The 22,245-nt window shown below is 38.9% G+C and overlaps 1 protein-coding gene across 2 annotated transcripts in view; it reads left to right on the forward strand.

The window, feature by feature from the left end:
* Positions 1–17,587, forward strand: part of ndufv2 (NADH:ubiquinone oxidoreductase core subunit V2) — a 68,245-nt gene extending 50,658 nt beyond the window's left edge. For both annotated transcript variants that reach the window (XM_063059088.1, XM_063059080.1), the window contains 4 exons: positions 6,138–6,306; positions 9,809–9,918; positions 11,334–11,410; positions 17,403–17,587. In XM_063059088.1, the coding sequence (XP_062915158.1) occupies positions 6,138–6,306; positions 9,809–9,918; positions 11,334–11,410; positions 17,403–17,496 (450 nt within the window). In that variant the 3' untranslated portion in view covers positions 17,497–17,587. The remainder of the gene's footprint in view (positions 1–6,137; positions 6,307–9,808; positions 9,919–11,333; positions 11,411–17,402) is intronic.
* The last annotated feature ends 4,658 nt before the right edge of the window (positions 17,588–22,245 follow it).

The raw sequence follows: 22,245 nt of genomic DNA on the forward strand, positions 1-22,245 counted from the left end.
CACCTGCCCTGTCTCATTCTGTAATAGGAGATGAAGTATTGCACACTCTCTTGTTGGGACTTCTGCCAACTGATTAAGGAAACTTTTCTGAACATACCTGACAAGCTCTGTCTTTTACAGTATGAGAGACCCAGTCAATACACAAAGTTAAAATCACTTCCTATCCCAACCTTGTGTTTCTTGCAACAGTCTGCAGTCTCTGTACACATTTGTTCCTCTAAATCCCAGATTGTTGGGTGGTCTATAATATAGCCCCATTAACATAGTCATACCTTTCTTAGTCCTGTCTGCCACTAGAAATGTCAAATATGGCATACTTGCCTTCAGAGTATAAAAATCAGGAAGTCATGTTGCAGTTGTAGAAAAACTTTCGGCTGCATTTGGAATACTGTGTTTAGTTCTGTTTGCCCCATTACAGTAAGGATGTGAAGGCTTTGGAGAGGGTGCACAGGAGGTTGCTGATTGGATTAGAGAGGTTGGATAGATTTGGCTTATTTTCTCTGGGAGCAGAAACTGAAGGGAGACCTGATTAGAAAATGAGAGTCATAGGTAAGGTAGATAGCCAGAGTCTCTTTCTCAGGGTAGAAATGTTAAATACTAGAGGAGATGGCTTTAAGGCAAGAGGAGAGATGTTTAAGGAGATGTTTGGAGTTGATATTTTTTTTAACAACAGTGTCTGGAATGTACTGCCAGGGATGATAGTAGAAACATACATGATAGTGGTGTTTAAGATACAGGTGTCCCCTGCTTTTCGAATGTTCGCTTTACGAAACCTCAGTGTTACTAAAGACCTACATTAGTACCCTGTTTTCGCTTTCAGAAGGTGTTTTCACTGTTACGAAGAAAGGCAGCACGCGCCCCGAGCAGCCGCTCTCCCCCGGATTCGGAACGGCATTGCTTTAACACGTGCCTGTGAGCAGTGTTAGCAGGGTGAGTTCTAAGGTGTCGGAAAAGCCTGAAAGAGTAAGGGTGTTACACTTAGCATAAAACTAGACATAATTAAGTGTTTTGATCGTGGTGAACGAAGCAAGGACAAAGTGAGTTTGGCTTGTGGAAGTTGAGGAAGATGATGTTGAAGAGGTTTTGGCATCCCATGACCAAGAACTGATAGATGAAGAGCTGATGCAATTAGAAGAGGAAAGGATAACAATCGAAACCGAATGCAGAAAGTGAAGCAACTGCATGAGATTTTCGCTGCAATGATAAAGTATGACTTTAATCTTGAAAGGGTATGTAGGTTTAGGGGATATTTGCAGGATGGTTTGAGTGGTTACAAACAACTGTATGATAGAAAAATGCGTGAGGCTCAGCAGTCAAGCAAGCCTTCCACATCGGTCACAGCAGACGATGAACCTTGACCTTCGACATCGAGGTGGGAAGTCATAGGAGAAGATGAGCTGCCTGCCCTGATCGACGATGAGATGACACCCCCGTGTCCCACCACCCCAACACTCTGGCCCCGGACAGATACTGTACCGATTCGTGAAGAACGCAGCGGTAACCGGGAGGCACACAGCACATCTTTAAGAAAAAAGCCGAAATAAACATGCTAATTAATTAGGTGCCGCCTAGCACGTAATTGTCGGCCCAGATCAGAGGCGATGCAGTTGGCAATCGCCTCTGATCTGGGCCGACATTTGTGTGCCGGGCAGCACCTAATTAATTAGCATGTTTATTTCAGCTTTTTTCTTAAAGATGTGCTGTGTGCCTCCCGACTGCTGCTGCGTTCTTCGCGGCAATGTATCAGGTCGGCAGCCCGGAGGGTGGGGGCCACTACACCACCCAGCCTGCGACGACTCAGTCGAACACACCATCATCAGTGTGCTCGGCGTTGTTTTCCCAATTCCAGTAAGTGATATTACACTGTACATACATTATTTCTACTTTATATAGGCTGTGTATTTTTATGTGTTATTTGGTAGATTTGGCAGCTTCATAGTTTAAAGGTTACTGGAGAGCGCTTTTCTAAAATATAATTTTTATTAAATTTTCAAAAAGAATACATGAAAAGATAAAACCTACCCACCCCCCTCCCCTTAACTCTCCCCCCCACATATATATAGTCCTACCTAAAAGAAAGAAAGAGAGAAAAAAAAAGAGCCGCCTGGGTATTGGAAGGTTTCCACACGCTCCATGGGATTCAAAATAAATTTGGTATAATTATTCGTTACTTTCCCCAAGTAACCAAATTCTTTGTCGGAGCACTTAAATATGACATCCTATCTTTTGTAAATAAGGGCGCCAAATATTCAAGAATGTTACATAATTATCTCTTAAATTATAAGTAATTTTTTCAAGTGGAATAGAACTAGCCATTTCATTATTCCAACGATCCATACTTAAATACGAATCAGATTTCCAAGTAACTGCTGTAGTCTTCTTAGCTACTGCCAATGCAATTTTTATAAATTCTTTCTGATATTTATTCAATTTAAGTTTCAGTTTTATCCCTTCAATATCACCTAATAGAAATAATACAGGTGGAAGTTGAATTCCAGTAATTTGTTCCAATAAGACTCTTAAATTTATCCAAAAGGGTTGAATTTTAAAACAAGACCAAGTAGAATGTAAAAAAGTACCAATGTCTTGATTACACCGAAAACATTTATCAGATAGATTTGAATTTAGTCTATTTATTTTTTGTGGTGTAATATATAATTGGTGTAAGAAATTATATTGTACTAGTCTAAGTCGAACATTTATTGTATTTGTCATACTGTCCAGACAAAGTCTTGACCAATTTATTTCATCAATATTAATATTCAGATCTGTTTCCCATTTTTGCTTTGACTTATGAGTTCCTGTTTAATTGTCTGTTCTTGAATCAAATTATACATACAAGAAATAAATCTTTTAATTTTCCCTTTTTGAATTAAAATTTCTATTTCATTAGCTTTTGGCAAAAACATTGTTTGACCCAGCTTACCTATTAAGTAAGCCCTTAACTGAAAGTAACAAAAGAAGGTATTATTAGATATTTTATATTTATCCTTTAATTGTTCAAATGACATCAATATACCTCGCTCAAAACAATCTCCTATAAATTTAATCCCTTTTTGGTACCAATTATATAAAAGTTGATTGTCCATTGTAAAAGGAATAAGTCTGTTTTGAAACAAAGGTCTCCTTGCTAATAGAGATTTCTGTGTTTCATTATCAACATGAATATATTTCCGAGATTACAGTATTTGTTTCAAACATTACCAATACAATTGCCACAGAAATTTTTTCAAGAGTTAAATAAATCTGTGAGAAAATTTCTTTGGAAAGGTAAAATGTCAAGAATATCATTGGAAAAACTGACATGTAATTTTAGGTTAGGAGGGTTACAACTTCCAAACTTTAAAAATTACTAAAAAAGCAAATCAACTTAGATTTATTGCATCTTTTTTCGATGATCAAAAACCAGCATGGATTAAAATAGAACTAGACAAGATAGGAGAAAATAAACCTGAAGATTTTGTATATAAATGGGAATCTAAATGGATACGGGAAAAGAAAGAATCTCCTATATTAACACACTTGATTGATCTATGGAATAAGATAAATGTTGATAAGGAGAGCGCTTTTATGCCAACAGCTTTTCTGCCAAGAGCGCTTGCGTAAGATTTTCGCTACGGAAATCTGTGCAGGCAATCGTTGTAGAGAAATATTTCTACTTTATATAGGCTGTGTATTTATCATATCATTCCTGCTTTTGATAGGTTATTTTTGGGTCTGCGAACGCTCACAAAATTTCCCCATAGACAGGTTCCCCCCGCCATCCGAAGGTAGAGCGTTCCTATGAAACGGTTCGTAAGCCGAAATGTTGTAAAGCGAAGAAGCAATTACCATTTATTTATATGGGAAAATTTTGCGAGCGTTCGCAGACCCAAAAATAACCTACCAAATCATGCCAAATAACACATAAAACCTAAAATAACAGTAAAAGCAGGAATGATATGATAAATACACAGCCTATATAAAGTAAAAATACTTTTCCACAATCATTACTGAACTGTTCTCCGGAGCGAAAATCTCACGCAAGTGCCATCGGCAAAAACACGTGCAAGCGCTCTCCAGTAACCTTTAAGTTATGAAGCTGCCAAGTCATACCAAATAACACGTAAAAATACACAGCCGATATAAAGTAGAAATAATGTATGTACAGTGTAGTATCACTTACGGGAATCGGAACAGCGCCGAGCACGCTGATGATGGTGTGTTAGACTGAGTTGGAGTTTGGGTGGTGCAGTGGCCCCCCCACCCTCCAGGCCGCTGAACGATACATTGCTGCGAAGAACGCAGGGGTCCAGCGGTAGCCGGGAGGTACACAGCACGTCTTTAAGAAAAAAGCCGAAACAAACATGCTAATTAATTAGGTGCTGCCCGTAATTGTCGGCCCAGATCAGTGCCGATTTCCGATTGCGTTGTCTCTGATTTGGGCTGACAATTACGTGTCGGCGGCACCTAATTAATTAGCATGTTTATTTCGGCTTTTTTCTTAAAGATGTGCTGTGTGCCTCCCGGCTACTGCTGCATTCTCCGCGAATCGGTATCTGTCCGTGGCCTGGGGGTTGGGGTGGTGGGACACTGGGGTGTCATCTCGTCGCCTGTTTCCATTAGAGCAGACAGCTCATCTTCTCCTATGACTGCCCGCCTCGGATGTCGAAGGTCGAGGTTCGTCGTCTGCTGTGGCAAGCTTGCTTTACTGCTGAGCCTCGCGCATTTTTCTATCACACAGTTCTTTAATAAGGACTCAAACCATCCTGCAAATATCCCCGAAACTGACGTACCCTTTCAAAATTAAAGTCGTACTTTATCATTACTCATTCGGTTTTCGATTGTTATCCTTTTTTCTTCCAATTACATCAGCTTTTCATCTATCAGTTCTTGGTTATGGAATGCCAAAACCTCTTCAACATCATCTTCGTCAACTTCCACAAGCCAAACTCACGTTGTCCTTACTTTGTTCACCATGATCGAAACACTTAATTATGTCTAGTTTTACCGTAAGTGTAACACCCTTACGAGCTCTTTCAGGCTTTTCCGATACCATAGAACTCATCTTGCAAACGGCTGTTCACAGGCTTGTGTTTAAGCAATGCCGGCGAGAGTCCGGGGGAGAGCGGCTGCTCGGGGCACGCTGCTTTTATCGCGCACTGAATTTTTTTTTGTATCAGTGAAAACACCTTCTGAAAGCGAAAATAGGGTACTAATGTAGGTCTTTCATAACAGTGAGGTTTCGTAAAGCGAACGTTCGAAAAGTGGGGGACACCTGTAAAAAATGGTAATTGCTTCTTCACTTTGCGACATTTCGGCTTACGAACCGTTTCATAGGAACGCTCTACCTTCGGATGGCGGGGGAAACCTGTATATTTAGGCAGGCAGTTGGACATGCAGGAAATGGAAAACTACAGTTCATATGCAAGAAAATAGGTTTTGCTTAATTTGGACTCATTTTGACAGACATTGTGAGCCAAGGAGCCTGTTCCTGTACTGTTACATGTAAAATAATGAGCCTATGGAATTCTCTACTTATAGAAGGCAGTTTGAGGTCAAATCATTAATCATATTGAAAATGAAGCTACAGACAGTTCAAATGGCTAAAGAAATGAAGGGAAAAAGACTGGAAAGGATTCAAATTTTGGATCATTAGCTATGATCATATTGAATGGCAGATCAAACTTGAATGCTCATCTGGCCTACTATTTGCTATGTAAAATAGTCAACTAATATTAAAAGAATGGCAAATGTCAGAAATCCAAATTGTTGCTTCTCTGTAATTGTTGAATGGAGTGCTAAATTTCATCAAGCACTGTATTCCTGGAGCTTGTATTGAGTTTTGTTGGACTAAAAGAGATGGGGACAGTAACATGCCTGTAAGGTCAGTCATGTTTCTGAACTAAAGGTATCCTGTAGAGTGGTTTCCCATTTTGTATTTAGTCAGTCTGTGGTGGAAGAGGCCACATTCTCATCTTTGTCTGAAAAATATCATGGACCTAAAATACTAACTGATAGTCTACAGAACCAGCCTGACTTGAGCTTTACCACAAGGAGTTGCAAACATGAAATGCTGTATCTGAGAGTCCATTCTTGGAACCAAAAAAATTATGAATCACCTTCTGTACTTTTATTTCTGTATCTTTCCCTTTAAGGTTGCTGAGATTCTAAAAATGCCTGCAATGAGAGTATATGAAGTGGCAACATTTTACACCATGTTTAATCGTAAGCCAGTGGGAAAGTACCACATTCAAATATGTACAACCACGCCATGCATGCTGCGAAACTCTGACGCCATTGTAAAATGCATCAAGGAAAAACTTGGTAAGCAGGAAAAAAAATTCTCAAAGAATAGAATTGTGTTTTTAGGTAGATGTGCTTCTAAACTGGATTTGATTACACGATCCTTTCAAATTCTTGAATGGACCACTAGGAATAGGGTTCCCCTGGTCCTCACCTACCACCCCACCAGCCTCTGGGTCCAACATATTATTCTCCGTAACTTCCGCCACCTCCAACGGGATCCCACCACTAAGCACATCTTTCTCTCACCCCCCCTCTCTGCATTCCGCAGGGATCGCTCCCTACGCAACTCCCTTGTCCATTCGTCCCCCCCATCCCTCCCCACTGATCTCCCTCCTGGTACTTATCTGTGTAAGCGGAACAAGTGTTACACATACCCTTACACTTCCTCCCTTACCACCATTCAGGGCCCCAAACAGTCTTTCCAGGTGAGGCAACACTTCACCTGTGAGTCGACTGGGGTGATATACTGCGTCCGGTGCTCCCGATGTGGCCTTTTATATATTGGCGAGACCCGACGCAGACTGGGAGACCGCTTTGCTGAACATCTACGCTCTGTCCGCTAGAGAAAGCAGGATCTCCCAGTGGCCACACATTTTAATTCCACATCCCATTCCCATTCTGACATGTCTATCCACGGCCTCCTCTACTGTAAAGATGAAGCCACACTCAGGTTGGAGGAACAACACCTTATATTCCGTCTGGGTAGCCTCCAACCTGATGGCATGAACATCGACTTCTCTAACTTCCGCTAAGGCCCCACCTCCCCCTCCCCCTCGTACCCCATCTGTTACTTATTTTTATGCACACATTCTTTCTCTCACTCTCCTTTTTCTCCCTCTGTCCCTCTGAATATACCTCTTGCCCACCCTCTGGGTCGTCCCCCCCCTCGCTCCTTGTCTTTCTTCCCGGACCTCCTGTCCCATGATCCTCTCGTATCCCCTTTTGCCTGTCCAGCTCTTGGCTCTATCCCTCCCCCTCCTGTCTTTTCCTATCATTTTGGATCTCCCCCTCCCCCTCCAACTTTCAAATCCCTTACTCACTCTTCCTTCAGTTAGTCCTGACGAAGGGTCTCGGCCTGAAATGTCGACTGCACCATTTAAAGTTGTTTTTTTTGTAAATCTTTACTTATTAAGAAAACATTGCCTACATACTATTTTCATCTTTGCAGAATAAATCAAAAGACCTAAACAATATATACATTTAAAGTTACTTAAATATAGACACAACTAATTTGCACAAATACCAAATTCTGTTTTAGTTATCTCAGTTGTAGGAGATGTACTGGTAAAGAAATCTGTTCACAGAATTCCAAAAGAATTATATCTAGCTAAACAAAGAAATGGCATCTTATTGTAATATCACAACTTGAAGAAAGCATATCTAACAATATGCAACTCTGGACTCAATTATTTAAGTTTTGAGTGGAACTTGGATCTGTAATAATGCCACTTCTGAGGATTAGTTCCCTCATCATGTATTTTAGATTGGCTAGATAGTTGGTTTAGCATTAAGATAATGCCAAACAAAGCTCAACTATGTTTCATTTGAAGGTTAGGATTATAAATTTGTGATAAAATGGACTTTTTCCAGCACTCCTATATTAACTTGTATTTATCTCGTAGAATTTACATTTCATTTTATTGTGCATTCATGTCCTGGACTAAATAGTAAGATGGTAATCTGAAATGAAAATTAAACAACAGCATTATTTATTAAAAATTTAGTGGGGAAAAACTGCCTTTGTAGTAGTATGTATTTTGACAAAATGTCTCTATCTGTCTTGCTGCTTCAAAACAAACTAGATAGTGTTTTTTTTGGTTCTTGCACCTTTTCTTTAGAATTGTGGTCTCCCTTTCATTCTCCCTACCAAAATAGAACACATCACATTTTGCAACATCAGATTTCATCTGCGACTTTAATCAGCAAGCATCAACCAATAAATATAGAGGTAGAAGAATCAATTTAGTCCAAATTAAATTGAGAAGTTGATAGCTTAAGCATGGTTTGTGAAGTAAATTGTGTGTATAAATGAAGGTGTAAACTTAGCTTCCTACTGAGTGAAATAAATGCTTCAAGGCAAGACTAATCTTAAACACTTATTCACTCTGCTTTCCATAAAAAAAAGGATAATGACATCATTTCAGTAAGTGGAATTAATGTTGTAATCTTTATGTAACGTTATTATTTAACTAGCTTGATTAAAAGTTTTGATCTGAAATGTAGAGACAGGAGAGTTTTGAGTGACTAGTATTGAGCCTGATAAACATAGCACTTAAAGCCTCAAACTCTTGAATCAATTGTGTTGCATAGGTCTTGGTGCTATGTGAGACTATACTGATGTTTTGTAACGATTGAATTATTGCAGATTTTGATCCAAAAATCCCATGTCTTATTGCTGGTGCTTTTAATATCTTAGACATGATCAGTACCTGATGTTCACCAGACCTTTGCAAATGCACCTGTATGCTTCCTAGAGGAGATTATTTACTCAGTACTAATCATGAAGTCATTATTTACTTCCACAGGCTAATGAAATTTCTATTTTTCATCAATTTTTCTCATAATTATGGCTTGTCAGTAGTCCTGTACCAAAAGTTTGCCATTCCAACAATGGTCTAATTAATTATCTGTACAGATTTTTCATTATCTGCTTTCTTTTTCCTTTTAAATAAATGATCCCATTTGACTAATGATTTCCACTAGCTTGCAAACAATTGAAACAATTGTCCCTCCCCCAAATACTTGTAACATTTGCTTCCCCTTCTTTTTCCTGTCATCCTACTACTGAATTATCACTTTTTCTCCTTTCTAGTCTTTCTAATGAGAGACAATAAGACCATCATTACCCCAGCTGAAAATGGTATCCCAAGGCAGTCATGGTTCAAATCAAAGGCATTCATGCTCTCTAGTCAGAATGTGAACAGCTGTGGAAGTAAATTGCATTTCTTGCAAGTGATTAACTATAACTCATGACGGTAGCTGAAGAATGATAATCAGGTTAATCAGTTCTAGGCTATAAATAGTATCCTACAATTCTTTACATTTTTGCAATTTGTAGCAGAATCCTGGAGTCAATGACCAAGCTTCCCATTTCTACCAAATTCCATCCCCATTTCAGCTCTACTTTATTCCCTCCCCACCACTGAATTGGCAGTTTTGCCTTTAAAAAAAGTAGCAGTAACTTTCCTTATATAAATTTCTAGTTGCTGTCATTTTTGAAACAGTGCAAGTTATAATATTTTTGGTTAATAACAGGTATTAACCAGTCTCAGCATAAAACAATGCATTTTAAACATAACAAGTTTCAATTTTCTATCTGAAAATGAACAGGTCTTTAATGATTAGTTTTGAAGTTTAATTCAATAGCAAGTGCCTCAACTTGTTTAACAATGAAAGATTAACATATTCTTAAACAAGCTCTGTTTTTTACTATTTTTGAAAAAGCTATTCAAAATTGGTTCTGACCATCTCAATTCAAATGGTTTTGATGCAAAATTAGGAAATTTAATTTTGTTTTTAGGTATTGCAGTTGGAGAAACAACATCTGATAAGCTTTTCACCATCACAGAAGTGGAGTGTCTAGGCGCATGTGTGAATGCACCAATGGTGCAAATTAATGACAATTATTATGTAAGTATTACACATCTTTCACCATTTTAGATATTCATGTGATGATAAAAATGAAGACCATGCATATTATTCAGATTGTACAAATACAAATCAGATGTTAAAGGCAGGAAGTAAGTGCCTCCCTTAGAACCACAAGAGCAAACATTTCAAAGTAAACCTAAGATTATTAAAGTCCAATATTCATACCAAATCATTAACAGCATTGATCATCTCTCACTGAACCTTGTGGTACACCAATGCTCAGATTTTCAATATAAAATATCCTTCCAATATCACTGTCTTAGTCCTATCATCAAGCCAATTTGTAGTCCAATTTATGAAGTTGCCTTGAATCCTATAGGCTAGTCTTTTGATCCATCTCACACGTGGCCTTGTCATAGACCTTACTGAAATCAGTGTTAGCTACATTAACTGCAATGCCCTCAGCAACATAATTATTACCTCTTCCAAAAATTCATTTCAAATTGATCATACAGAATCTCCCGCTAATTAGGTGCTGTTAACCAACTGAAATCCCTGCTTTTAAACTGTAGAGTAATCCTGTTCTTCGGTTCCTTCCCCACCCCCCCCCCAATAATTTCCCTAAACACATAAATCAGTAATTATCTGGGTTATCTCTATTGGTTTTCTTGAATAAATTCACCACATTTGTGGCCTTCCAGTCATCCTGTAGCTCAACTGTAAGCAGTGAAAATTTAAAGATCTATTGCAAGGCCCTAGCAATTTTCTCCCTTGCCTCCCATAGCAGCCTCGGATGCATTTTAGAAAAAATCAGGTTTCAATCACTGGCATAAGTGATATCACATCAGGTTGTGGTGATTTATCTGCTTTTAAGCCTGCTAATATATCTAAACCTTAACATCATATTTCAAGATGTCATTGTTCCTATACTCAAATTCTCGGAAAAACAATGCTGAGTAAATCCAGATTAAGTATTCATTTAAGACATTGCTTTAATGAAATAAAAATTATGTCCATCAGCCATTGTCATTAATTCTACTTGTTGGCTACATGAAAGTCAAGACACAAAAGCTGACTTCCAAATTGATGACACCTTGATTTAACAGAATTTGAGATGGATGCGTCCAGCTGAGGTTCTGGATATAAGTCTTTGCAGTGGGGCTTGAACGCCCTAGCTTTCTAACTAATATTAACCAACATAGTAATAATTTATAACTAAATTACAACAAGCTTCTCGAAAGATTGCACAAACACTTGACTGTTCTTTACTTGCTTCTCAGAATATAATCCCTTGAGCATCCAGTAGTTCTCTTGTATTATTTTCATCTAATGCTATGTAGTTTCTCATTTTCAGCTTTAATACCACGTATTTCCTCTAACAATAGTGTATAATTTATATTTATATATTAAATATAACTAATGGTATTTAGTGATCTTAATAATTTGCATTATAGGAGGACTTAACACCAAAAGACATGGAGGAAATAATTGATGAATTAAAGGCAGGCAAGATTCCCAAACCTGGCCCAAGGTAAATAGAATGTTAAGTTATGTAGTAAAATGCAATATTTAAAAGCTACTTACATTTGGAAGATTGTTATTGTGCATTATTTATTAAAACACTTCATATGAACCTCTGTGCTTGTTTCCCCTTATAATTTTAGTTAGACTAGTCCCTTTAAGAACCTGTGTTTTAGCATCAGCAAACAAGATCGTGGCTTTCATGTGCATCACAGATGGATTTATGATCTTAGACCATAAGACATAGGGGCAGAATTAGACAATTTGGCCCATCAAGTTTACTCTGACATTCAATCATGGCTGGTTTATTTTCCTCCCTTCAACCCCATTCTCATGCCTTCTCCCCTTGGCCTTTGTTATTCCTACTAATCGAGAATCTGTTCATCTTCAGTTTAAACATACTCAGTGGCTCGGCCTCCACGGCCATCTTTGGTAATAAATTCCACAGATTCACCACCTACTGGCTAAAGAAATCCCTCTGCATCTCTTAATAGAATATCTTTTTATTCTAAGGCTGTGCCCTCTTGTCCGAGACATTCTACACAGCCACTCTATCATGCGCTTTCAATACTTGGTAGGTTTCAATGAGATCCCCCCTCCCCCTTCTGAAATCCAGCACATACAGACCCAGAGCCATTAAACACTTCTCATACACTAAGCCTTTAATTTCCAGATTCATTCTCATAAACCTCTCTAGACCCTCTCCAATGCCAGCACATCCTTTCATCGAAATGGGGGCCCAAAACCTCGCAATACTCCAAATGCAGTCTGACCCAGTGCCTTATACAGCTTCAGCATTACATCTGTGTGTTTATATTCTAGTCCTCTGGAAATGCATTTCATTGCATTTGCCTTCCTATCTACTGATTCAACTTGCAAGTTAACCTTCAGCAAATCCTACACTACGACTCGCAAGTCCCTTTGCACTGCCAATTTCTGTATTCGCTCCTTGTTTAGGAATAAGGTTTAGACTATAGTGGATTCCAGTTTTTTTTCTTTCTTAATCCACCTTGATAGGTCAGACTTGAAACAAAAGTCTAGTTTGAAATCAGCACATTTTTGGGTGGGTCAAAATGTTATTTCAAGGTCTGGATGTTTTAATTCCTGGACTCAATTGAATGCCATTGGTTAGCCAAAATAGCTCAGTCAGAAGCTACCAGCCAGTGTTAAATACAAGGTTGCTGGAAAGTAAGTGAAATGTAGACTAGAATCTAAAGCAGAAACTTTCCTTGTGGGTACTAGTAAAGGTTGCGTACTGCGCTAGTAACAATCTGCCCTTTTAAAGAAATGAATTAAAAGCTCTTACAGTGTGCTCAAATACAAACAACTTAAGTTGAAGGTAAGTAAAGCATATGTTTGAGCACACAGCATATAATAAATTCAACAAAAATAGTATAGAGAAACAGAAAAATGGCACAAAGTGCAAGATTCAATATAAAGAAATGGATACAAGTTGTGCATATCAATCTCATTTACAAAGAGGTAGAAGTCTTCATTGACAGAATTAATTATACCCACCCTTCGTAAATTATAGTTGTCAATATGTAGCCTTTTAAAGCTATCTTGATGTATAAGGGCACACAAATATAATGTCTAGGTTCTCATCTCCATTGATCTTAAACCTTGCTCCTCTTGCACTTATCAAAAACGGAGAGATTTATGGATTAGCATGTCATTAAAACAACGCCAATGTAGCTGTGTTAGTTCTTCTCTCCTTTCATCCTATTTCTTTCTTGCACTAGCATCTTCATTCCTTATATGCCACTTCCTTCGTTCAGTTTCCATCATCTGCTTCCTCAAATTTCCAAATTTCTGTAATTTCTAACTCCATTGTTATAAGGTTTCTCAAAAGTTCCAGCTATTTTCCCATTAAATCTACTATCAACATTCTCTTCAAGTCCCACCAGTTCTTCATTTTCAACCTTACTGAAGTTTCATGTTTGAATCTGACTTTGTTCCTGCCATAAAACTGAAAAGCTGTAATTTTTTTTTAAACTTAAGTTTGAAGTTTATTGTCATCTGACTGTACATGTATACAACCAAATGAAATATTTCTCCAGACCATGGTACACCCACAAAACATGTATAACGACAAATATGTTAATAAAATGTAATTCAAAGTGCATGTAGTGCACAGCATCGGTAAACAGCTCACTGTCCTAGTGTTGAGACCTTGCTGGTGGCAGGACTTTATTAGTCTCTCAGCGTGAGGGAAGAAGCTGTTACCCAGTCTGGTAGTCCTAGTCCTCTACCTCCACCCTGATGGTAGTGGGTCAAAGAGATTGTGGGATGAGTGGTAGGGATCCTCAACAATGCTTCTGGCCCTTCGTATATAAGTGTCACAATTATGGGGAGGGAGACTCTCAGCTGTTTTACTATCGTCTGTAGGGTCTTGTGGTCCAATATCTTATAGCTTCCAGACCATGCATGAGGCAACCAAACTGGACCTAATAGTGCTCCTGTAGATAGTTGTTATAATGGAGAGCTTTACATACATTAACCTCCTCAAAAAGTGTAGATACTACTGTACCTTCTTGACTAATGTGATGGTGTTGTGGGTCCAGGTTAGATCGTCCATTACTTGTGCACTAAGGAACTTTGTGCTCTTCACTCTCTCCACAGCAGAGCCATTGATATGCAATGGAGTGCACTCAACCTGTGTCTTCCTGAAGTCCACAGTCATCTTTTGTCCTTGTTGAGACTTGGGTTGTTGTTCTCATACCTCTTGACAAGCCTCTCTACCTCCTCCTTGTATGCCAACTTATCATTGTTGTTGATGAGGCCAAACACTGTTGTATCATCAGTGAACTTAATGCGGTTTGAGCTGGATCTGGCAATGCTGTCATGAGTCAGCAGTGTGAACAGCAGCAGGCTTAAGCACATAGCCCAGGGGGAGGAGACACCAGTGATCAGCATGATGGAGCTTGAAATGCTGCTGCCAACTCAGACTGACTGGGGTCTTTCCATCGAGAAGTCCAAGATCCATTTACAGAGAGAGGTGTTGAGTCCCAACAAGGACTATTTAGCCTCCAGTCCCTAAAGGCTGATCATGTTAAACACTGAGCTTAAGTCGAACAACAACCTGGCGTATGAAGCATTGTTTTCCAGGTGGGGCAGTAACGAGTGGAGGATCAAGGCTATGGCATCATCAGTGCACTGGTTTGAGTGGTAAGCAACCTGGAAAGGGTCCATTGTAGCTTGAAGGTGGGATTTTATATAATACATTATCAGCCGCTCAAAGCACTTCATGATTGTTGAGGTCAGTGCCACTGGTGGTAATCGTTTAGGCCAGTTATTGTCTCGCTCTCTCTTGGGCACCAGAATGATGGTGGCTACCTTGAAGCCTGCAGGAACAATGGTCTGTTGCAAAGGGATATTAAAGATGTCCGTTACGATTTGGTGACATGATTGATTACAGAATTCAACACCTTTCCCACATCGTGCCACTAGATATTCCACCCACAAATATTCACTATTATTTGTCCAATCTCTACAAGAAGCATCTGTAGTGGACTCTTTCCCTCGTTTTATATTTTGCACTACTACAGCTGGAGTGACTCAACATCTAACACTTGGTACTTCAAGTCACTTTTATTGTCATTTCGACCATAACTGCTGGTACAGTACACAGTAAAAATGAGATGACGTTTTTCAGGACCCTGGTGCTACATGGACAATACAAAAACGACACTGAACTACATAAAATAACAACACAAAACTACACTAGACTACAGACCTACCCAGGACTGCATAAACTGCACAAAACAGTGCAGGCATTACAATAAATAATAAACAAGACAATAGGCACAGTAGAGGGCAGTAGGTTGGTGTCAGTCCAGGCTCTGGGTACTGAGGAGTCTGATGACTTGGGGGAAGAAACTGTTACATAGTCTGGTCGTGAGAGCCCAAATACTTCAGTGCCTTTTGCCAGATGGCAGGATGGAGAAGAGTTCGTATGAGGTGTGTGTGGGGTCCTTCATAATGCTGTTTGCTTTACGGATGCAGCATGTGGTGTATATGTCTATAATGGTGGGAAGAGAGACCCCAGTGATGATCTCAGCTGACCTCACTATCCGCTGCAGGGTCTTGCGATCCGAGATGGTGTAATTTCCGACCCAGGCAGTGATGCAGCTACTCAGGATGCTCTCAATACAACCTCTGTAGAATGTGGTGAGGATGGGGGAGATGGACTTTTCTCAGCCTTCGCAGAAAGTAGAGATGCTGCTGGGCCTTCTTTGCTATGGAGCTGGTGTTGAGGGACCAAGTGAGATTCTCTGTCAGGTGAATACCAAGAAATTTGGTTCTCTTTAACGATCTCAATGGAGGAGTCGATGTTCAGCGAAGAGTGGTTGTTCCGTGTCCTCCTGAATTCAACAACCATCTCTTTTGTTTTGTTCACATTCAGAGACAGGTTGTTGGCTCTACACCAGTCCATTAGCTGCTGCATTTCCTCTCTGTATGCTGATTCATCATTCTTATTGATGAGACCCACCACAGTTGTGTCATCAGTGAACTTGATGATGTGGTTCGAGCTGTGTGTTGCAGCACAGTCGTGGGTCAGCAGAGTGAACAGCCGTGGACTGAGCACACAGCCCTGGGGGGGGCCTCCGTGCTCAGTGTGATGGTATTGGAGATGCTATTTCCAATCTGGACTGACTGAGGTCTCCCAGTCAGGAAGTCTAGGATCTAGTTGCAGAGGTTGGTGTACAAGCCCAGTAGGCTCAGCTTTTCAATCAGTTTTTGAGGAATGATAGTGTTGAATGCTGAACTTAAGTCTATGAACAGCATTCAAACATACATGTCTTTTTTGTCAAGGTGGGTTAGGGCCAGGTGGAGGGTGATGGCAATGGCGTCGTCTGTTGAATGGTTGGGACAGTACGCAAACTGCAGGGGCCCAGTGAGGGGGACAGCATAACTAGTGCCTCATAACTAGCCTCTCGAAACACTTCATGATGGATGAGTGCGACGGGACGGTAGTCGTTGAGGCAGGACACTGAGGACTTCTTCGGCACAGGGACAATGGTGGTGGCCGTGAAGCACATAGGAACGACGGCGCTGCTCAGGGAGATGTTGAAGATGTCAGTGAGAATCTCAGCTAGCTGGTCTGCACATCCTCTAAGCACTCTGCCAGGAATATTGTCTGGTCCAGCAGCCTTCTGTGAGTTGACCCTGCACAGAGTTCTCCTCACATCGGCCACGGTACAACACAGTATCCTTGGTACAATCTTTGGTACTTTCTGGTCTCTCAGCAGCTTCATCCAAAAAGTGTTTCACAGGAACACTATCTCACCCAGCTCTGGCATGCATATTCAATTCTCAATTTGAATGGAGTTCTTTTGAAGCTGCTTATTTGACATCCATCACTGGATCAACAGAAATTTCTACCTAAATAATGGAAAGCTGTGTCTTAACACTAAACCACAAACTGTTCTCTGGGCTCCAAGAGGAAGAACCTGGCTAGAGGCTACCATGACTTTAATCATTTCTTGATTAAAGACTGCTCAGCTCCATCTCATTAATGTTACTCAATTGTAGCACTGCTTAAATTCTTACAGATTTTTGGTACTTCTAGGCTTGATGATTCCAAAGTCCTTCCATCTGGGCTCCCATTCTCTACTTATTGTAAATTTGTTCTCCAACTCAATTACCCATATTATAACTAACAAAAGTTCTAGCCACCAAATATTTGCTGTCTCTGAGCTCCTCTGGGAATTCTCTTCACATCCTTCTAGATGTTTAGTACTTTGACCAATCGTTTAGATACCTGCTGTCACGTGACTGTTAAATTTTGTCTAGCAGATCTGTACTTTAAAGCATGCAGTTAGAGATGTTCAGAAAAAAAATCCCTTTTCACACTTAAGCTTTAAGAGGGCTCCGTATTGAGTGTCTATACCAGGTAGTGCTGAATACAAGCACATTCTGAAGAATGGTGCATGGTTTGGAAAAACATTTTTCTCTGTGGTATTTACACAAAATGCTTCATTATCTTTTTCCCTTTTTAGGAGTGGGCGATTTTCTTGTGAGCCAGCTGGAGGTTTAACTTCATTGTTAGAACCACCCAAGGGACCTGGTTTTGGACTTCAGCCGGGACTTTAACTAATGTAGCTGGTAATGTCTTGAACTGATGGTGTCTCAGTATCTGCACAAACAAAATGTATATAATAAAATGTTTTTTCTCATACTATAATCCTGAACTCAATTCTTTTGTCCTATATTATTGAATATATAAACTGGCTTTTATTCATGATGCTACCCCGGCTGCTCCCCTCCCACTTTGTACTACAACATTTAATACACATGGAAAGCTACTCATTATCTTCCTATATATTTGTAGCATGCCACACAGGAAAGTACTTATGCCATTTCTACACCCCCCATGATGTTCTGATGGAACAGATCAACCATTTTCAGACATTTAGTTCAGCCAATGAATTAGCTGTTCAGCACCCCCCCCACCTTCAATGAAATCTTATAAAATTAGAATTCCATAGTTAGATTTTTATAACTCATACCTGAAGACAGTGTACATGTACCTAATTTTGGTACAATGTTTAGTTCAAGAGGATGAACATTTGGCATTAATCAATAGATACGTTCTGAATTAGTTCTTCTATTAGGCATCCCGTAATCCACCCTACACCACTATGTATTCTCCTGAATATCAGATAGTAATCTGTATACTTTGATAAAGACATAAAAAGGATGATGAAGAGTTCCCTTCATCTTTGAAACTGACATTTTATTTTTTTGTAATTTTTTATTGAAGTTCATCAAACATTTCCATAAGATGTATTTGAGATATTGTACATATATATCATAGTCATATATGCCACAAATCTCCACATAATATCTAAGGTATACACTTACAGAAGAGAGGAAAGAAAGAACAAGCAAAATGAGAAAACTATGTACAAGTAGGGAGTGATTTTTTTTTACAACATATTCAACATTAGAAAGTAAGGAAGCTACATATCCAGAAATCAGTAAATTCATTTCACAAGGAATGGATGCCATTTTGCGCAAATGAAAGCTGAAAGATAAAACATAGCACGGCACTACACTGTCTCTGATGCCAAAGATAACTCAAATGGACCCTAATCCCCTACCACAGCCTTTTAAATGAGTGCAAATCAGAATTAAATCAATGAACAAAAATTACAGTATATACACATGCTTTGTTAAAAATAATTTGTAGTTTTCAGTTCAGTACTTAATCTAAAAAAACTTGTACAAAGTTGGTTTTATTACTAGAATGTGCTTGTCCGTCCCTTGTTACTCTTGGTGTAGTGATCCACTTAAAACTACTGCAGTCACTGATATAGCTATTTTAAAATAGAAATTCACTCATTATTAGCTGCTTAAGATGAACAAATATTTAAGCGCAGTCACAATGACGTGCACCTTGGTGATGGTATTGCCATATGTCACCTGCAGTTGTTCTTCCAAACAGTGAAATGTATATCCAGATGGTGGATGCTTTGAGTTTTTAAATAAAAGACCTCGGGTAATGGTTTAAATGGAGCCACAGAACACTGGTGACAGATAGCTGTCAAACATTTTCTTAGTGGATGATGCAGAGATGAGGGTTTATAGCTTCCTTATCACACAAGCCACAGGCTTTCACCAGAAAGCCTGTGAACTCCAGCAGCTAAAGTACAGCTGTTACATTGATGTAGTTAATGGAAAGTCTTGCAGTAATGGTTTAGCGTCAATGTAAGTAACAGCTCTGAATATCATGGAGGGGCAATCAAACTCTGGATACTGTGTGGCAGAGATAGTATGTTAATTATTTGAGCCTTTATAGGTGGAGGCATGTTTTCTTTTAGCTGTGATTGGGACTGAATGCTGCAATCGTTGCTAATCTTGAGCATATTGTAGTTGAAGCAAGCTGAGTTTAAGGTAACATTCAAAGGTTGAGATGATCATCCATTTGTGCCAAGTTTGACATCAGCTATGTGAGATTTCAATCTAATCCTTATCAATTTTAGTTTTGTGACTTTCTCTGTGATCAATTTTTTAAAAAAAATCTATGTTTCCCCTCTGCTTGGAACCATTTATGGCCAGGTCTTATTCTGTATAGGGACTCTAAAATACCCAAATCTCACATCTAAATTAGACCAACTGCTGGTAAACTTGAAGTTTTATAGTTTCTACATGTGGCTTCAGTTAAACAAATGTGATTTCTAATGATCAATCGGACATCTGATAATTCTGTGCTCGTTTCTAAGATGCCATAAGCTAAATTCTGCTATATACTTTCAAACAGGTGACTAACAACTGATTCTGAATATATTCCAAGAAGCTACAGAACAAGTTTAGCAACATTAACAGTGAGAACTGGTTTTTTGCTTTTAATTGAAAAGCTTGTGCAACATACTTCCCAGCATTCTAGCTCCTGGCATGCAGTTGGTCCACCCACACTGAATATGTAGCCAGTAACAGAACTCCAGATAAGTATCACTGTTGAATTAGCTTACCGTTTGATCAGCCACCACAGTCAATCTTAAAATCTGTTTGACTTTAAAACATTTTAAACCTGTCAAATTTGTTATTCAACTGTGCCCTTATTGAGCTGAATCATTGTCTATTCAATAGCAAAAGTAAGATACTTTATCTCGACATAAATACTCTCTTACCTGAATATTCTAACATTATAGTTTAGGTTGCATTTACTAGAGTACCATAAATACCACAATTAACACAAATGCAAGGAATATAAAACAACTTTAATTTTACTATTCCTTTGTATGTTCAGTATTACATGCTGTATCTCATATCCAGCAGCACTATGGAAGTACTTGCTTAATGCTGATTGCATTGGCTTAAAGTAGCAGTTCACCAACTTCAAGGTCAATTACAGACTGACAATAAATGCTTGCCCTATTAGTAATAACCATATTCTGTAAATAAATGTGAAAGACATCTATTTGTAAAATTACTAATATCAACATAATATTTAACATGCAATTATTCAATAGTAAATAGCGACTATGGTTATTTTGCCCTCTAACATGCTCATTATTTATAGCAACAGCAGTGTTTTTTTTTCTTAATTGGATAAAATAGCTTGATAACCTTCATATAGATCTAGAGGACATCAGGCACACTACAGAAATGGATTGACATAACTGCAGACAAAACAAGCATTTTGCATGGGATTCATAATAGTCTTGTATTATTAAAAAAATTAACTTCAGCTTGGGGAATCATTAGAAATGTTTCTAACAATCTTTTTATTCTTGAAGTAAAGGAAATAAAAGCAGATCATTGTTTTAAAGTGAAAAGAATTACCCTTCAATGAAAACAGTGACCCAAATTGAAAACAAAACTCTAGCATAAAAATATTTGCCATCTGTTTCTGACAACTGTGAAACTTAAGAATAATTTCAAATATGATAACTGAGTAAAAGAACTTAGAACAGTACAACACAGGAACAGGCCTTTTTTCCCACTATGTTGTGCTGACCTAATTAACCTAATTCTGCCTACGGATGGGAACATATTCCTCTATTTTCTCCTTGTAACCCATACTTTCTAAATGAAGGCACCCAGTAAACCTCTTCTGTACTCTCCATAACCTCCCCATCCTTCTTATAATGGGGTAACCAAAATGTTTAGTCAATGGTGTGACAATTGCACAAAATGCAATACAGTAATGCTAATTTTTTAAAAAATGGGACATAGTTGCAAATTAAAGTCTCAAAATGACCTGTAGTTGTATTAAATTTGTACATTATGATTATTGTATTGATTACAAGTATCAGGCACAACTTATGTCAACACAAAGTAATCCCCATTAGCTTTTCCTTCCTCATGGTAGGGAATGGATAACTTACTTCTCCATCCCTTACATATAAATCTAGACAGTGAGCATCATGACAAAGAATTGGGACCTTCCTAGTCCAGTATATTACAAATACTAAATTGTGCACTTAAGGAAATGAAAATAGGGAACAACCAGTAGTTTCTGGTGGGAACAGCTTACCATCTTTAACGTACTCCCTAATATGGCAGCTGATATGGAATCAAAATATGACAAATGTCAGTAACTATATGTCTCCACTCACATTAACAGCCAGTATCTGCCAGTGGCCAGCTATGTCAATTCCACTTCCTATTCCCAAGTCTGTTCGTGACCTCTCTTTACTGACAAGTTGAGGCTAGATGCAGATTAGAAGAATCCCATCTTGGTAGTCTCAAACCTGCTGGTATCAACATTGATATCTACTACTCTTAATAACTACTCTCCTGTTCCACCCTACTTTTATTTTCTCCGTATCCCTCTGGCCCCATTAGCCCCTTCCCTTTCCTCTTGCGTCTTATCCATCATCCACACCTTCATCCCTCTGGTTCCCCACCTCCCCTTAACTCCATGGTCTACTGTCTTCTATCAGATTCCATATTCTTCAGTGCTTTGACTTCCTCCCGTCACATCATTCCCATTCCTCCCTCCACCTACCCATTTTCCTCCTCTTGCCCGGATTCACCCATCATCTGCCAGCTTGTGCTCGTCCCCATGCCCCATTTCTTTTTGTTCTAACTTTTGCCCTCTTTCTTTTCAGTTATGATTAAGGGTCTCAGCTCAAATGTTGACTGTTCATTTCCCTGCCTGACCTGCTGAGTTCCTCCAGAACTTTTGTCTTGTTCCAGACTCTCATCATCTGCAGTCTCGTCTCTAATATAACTTTCATGACAAATTGCATGGAAAGAACAATACATTTTATGATGCAGTTTATCCAGAGAATGAGAGCTAGGTTTAACCAGAACTCAGATGTAGATTTGATTATAGCCTTGGTCCAAATACAAGTCATATAATTAAATTCCAGAGAGTAACTTAGTGTGACA

The sequence above is a fragment of the Mobula hypostoma genome, chromosome 1, assembly GCF_963921235.1.
Source record: "Mobula hypostoma chromosome 1, sMobHyp1.1, whole genome shotgun sequence".
NCBI classification, from domain to species: domain Eukaryota; kingdom Metazoa; phylum Chordata; class Chondrichthyes; order Myliobatiformes; family Myliobatidae; genus Mobula; species Mobula hypostoma.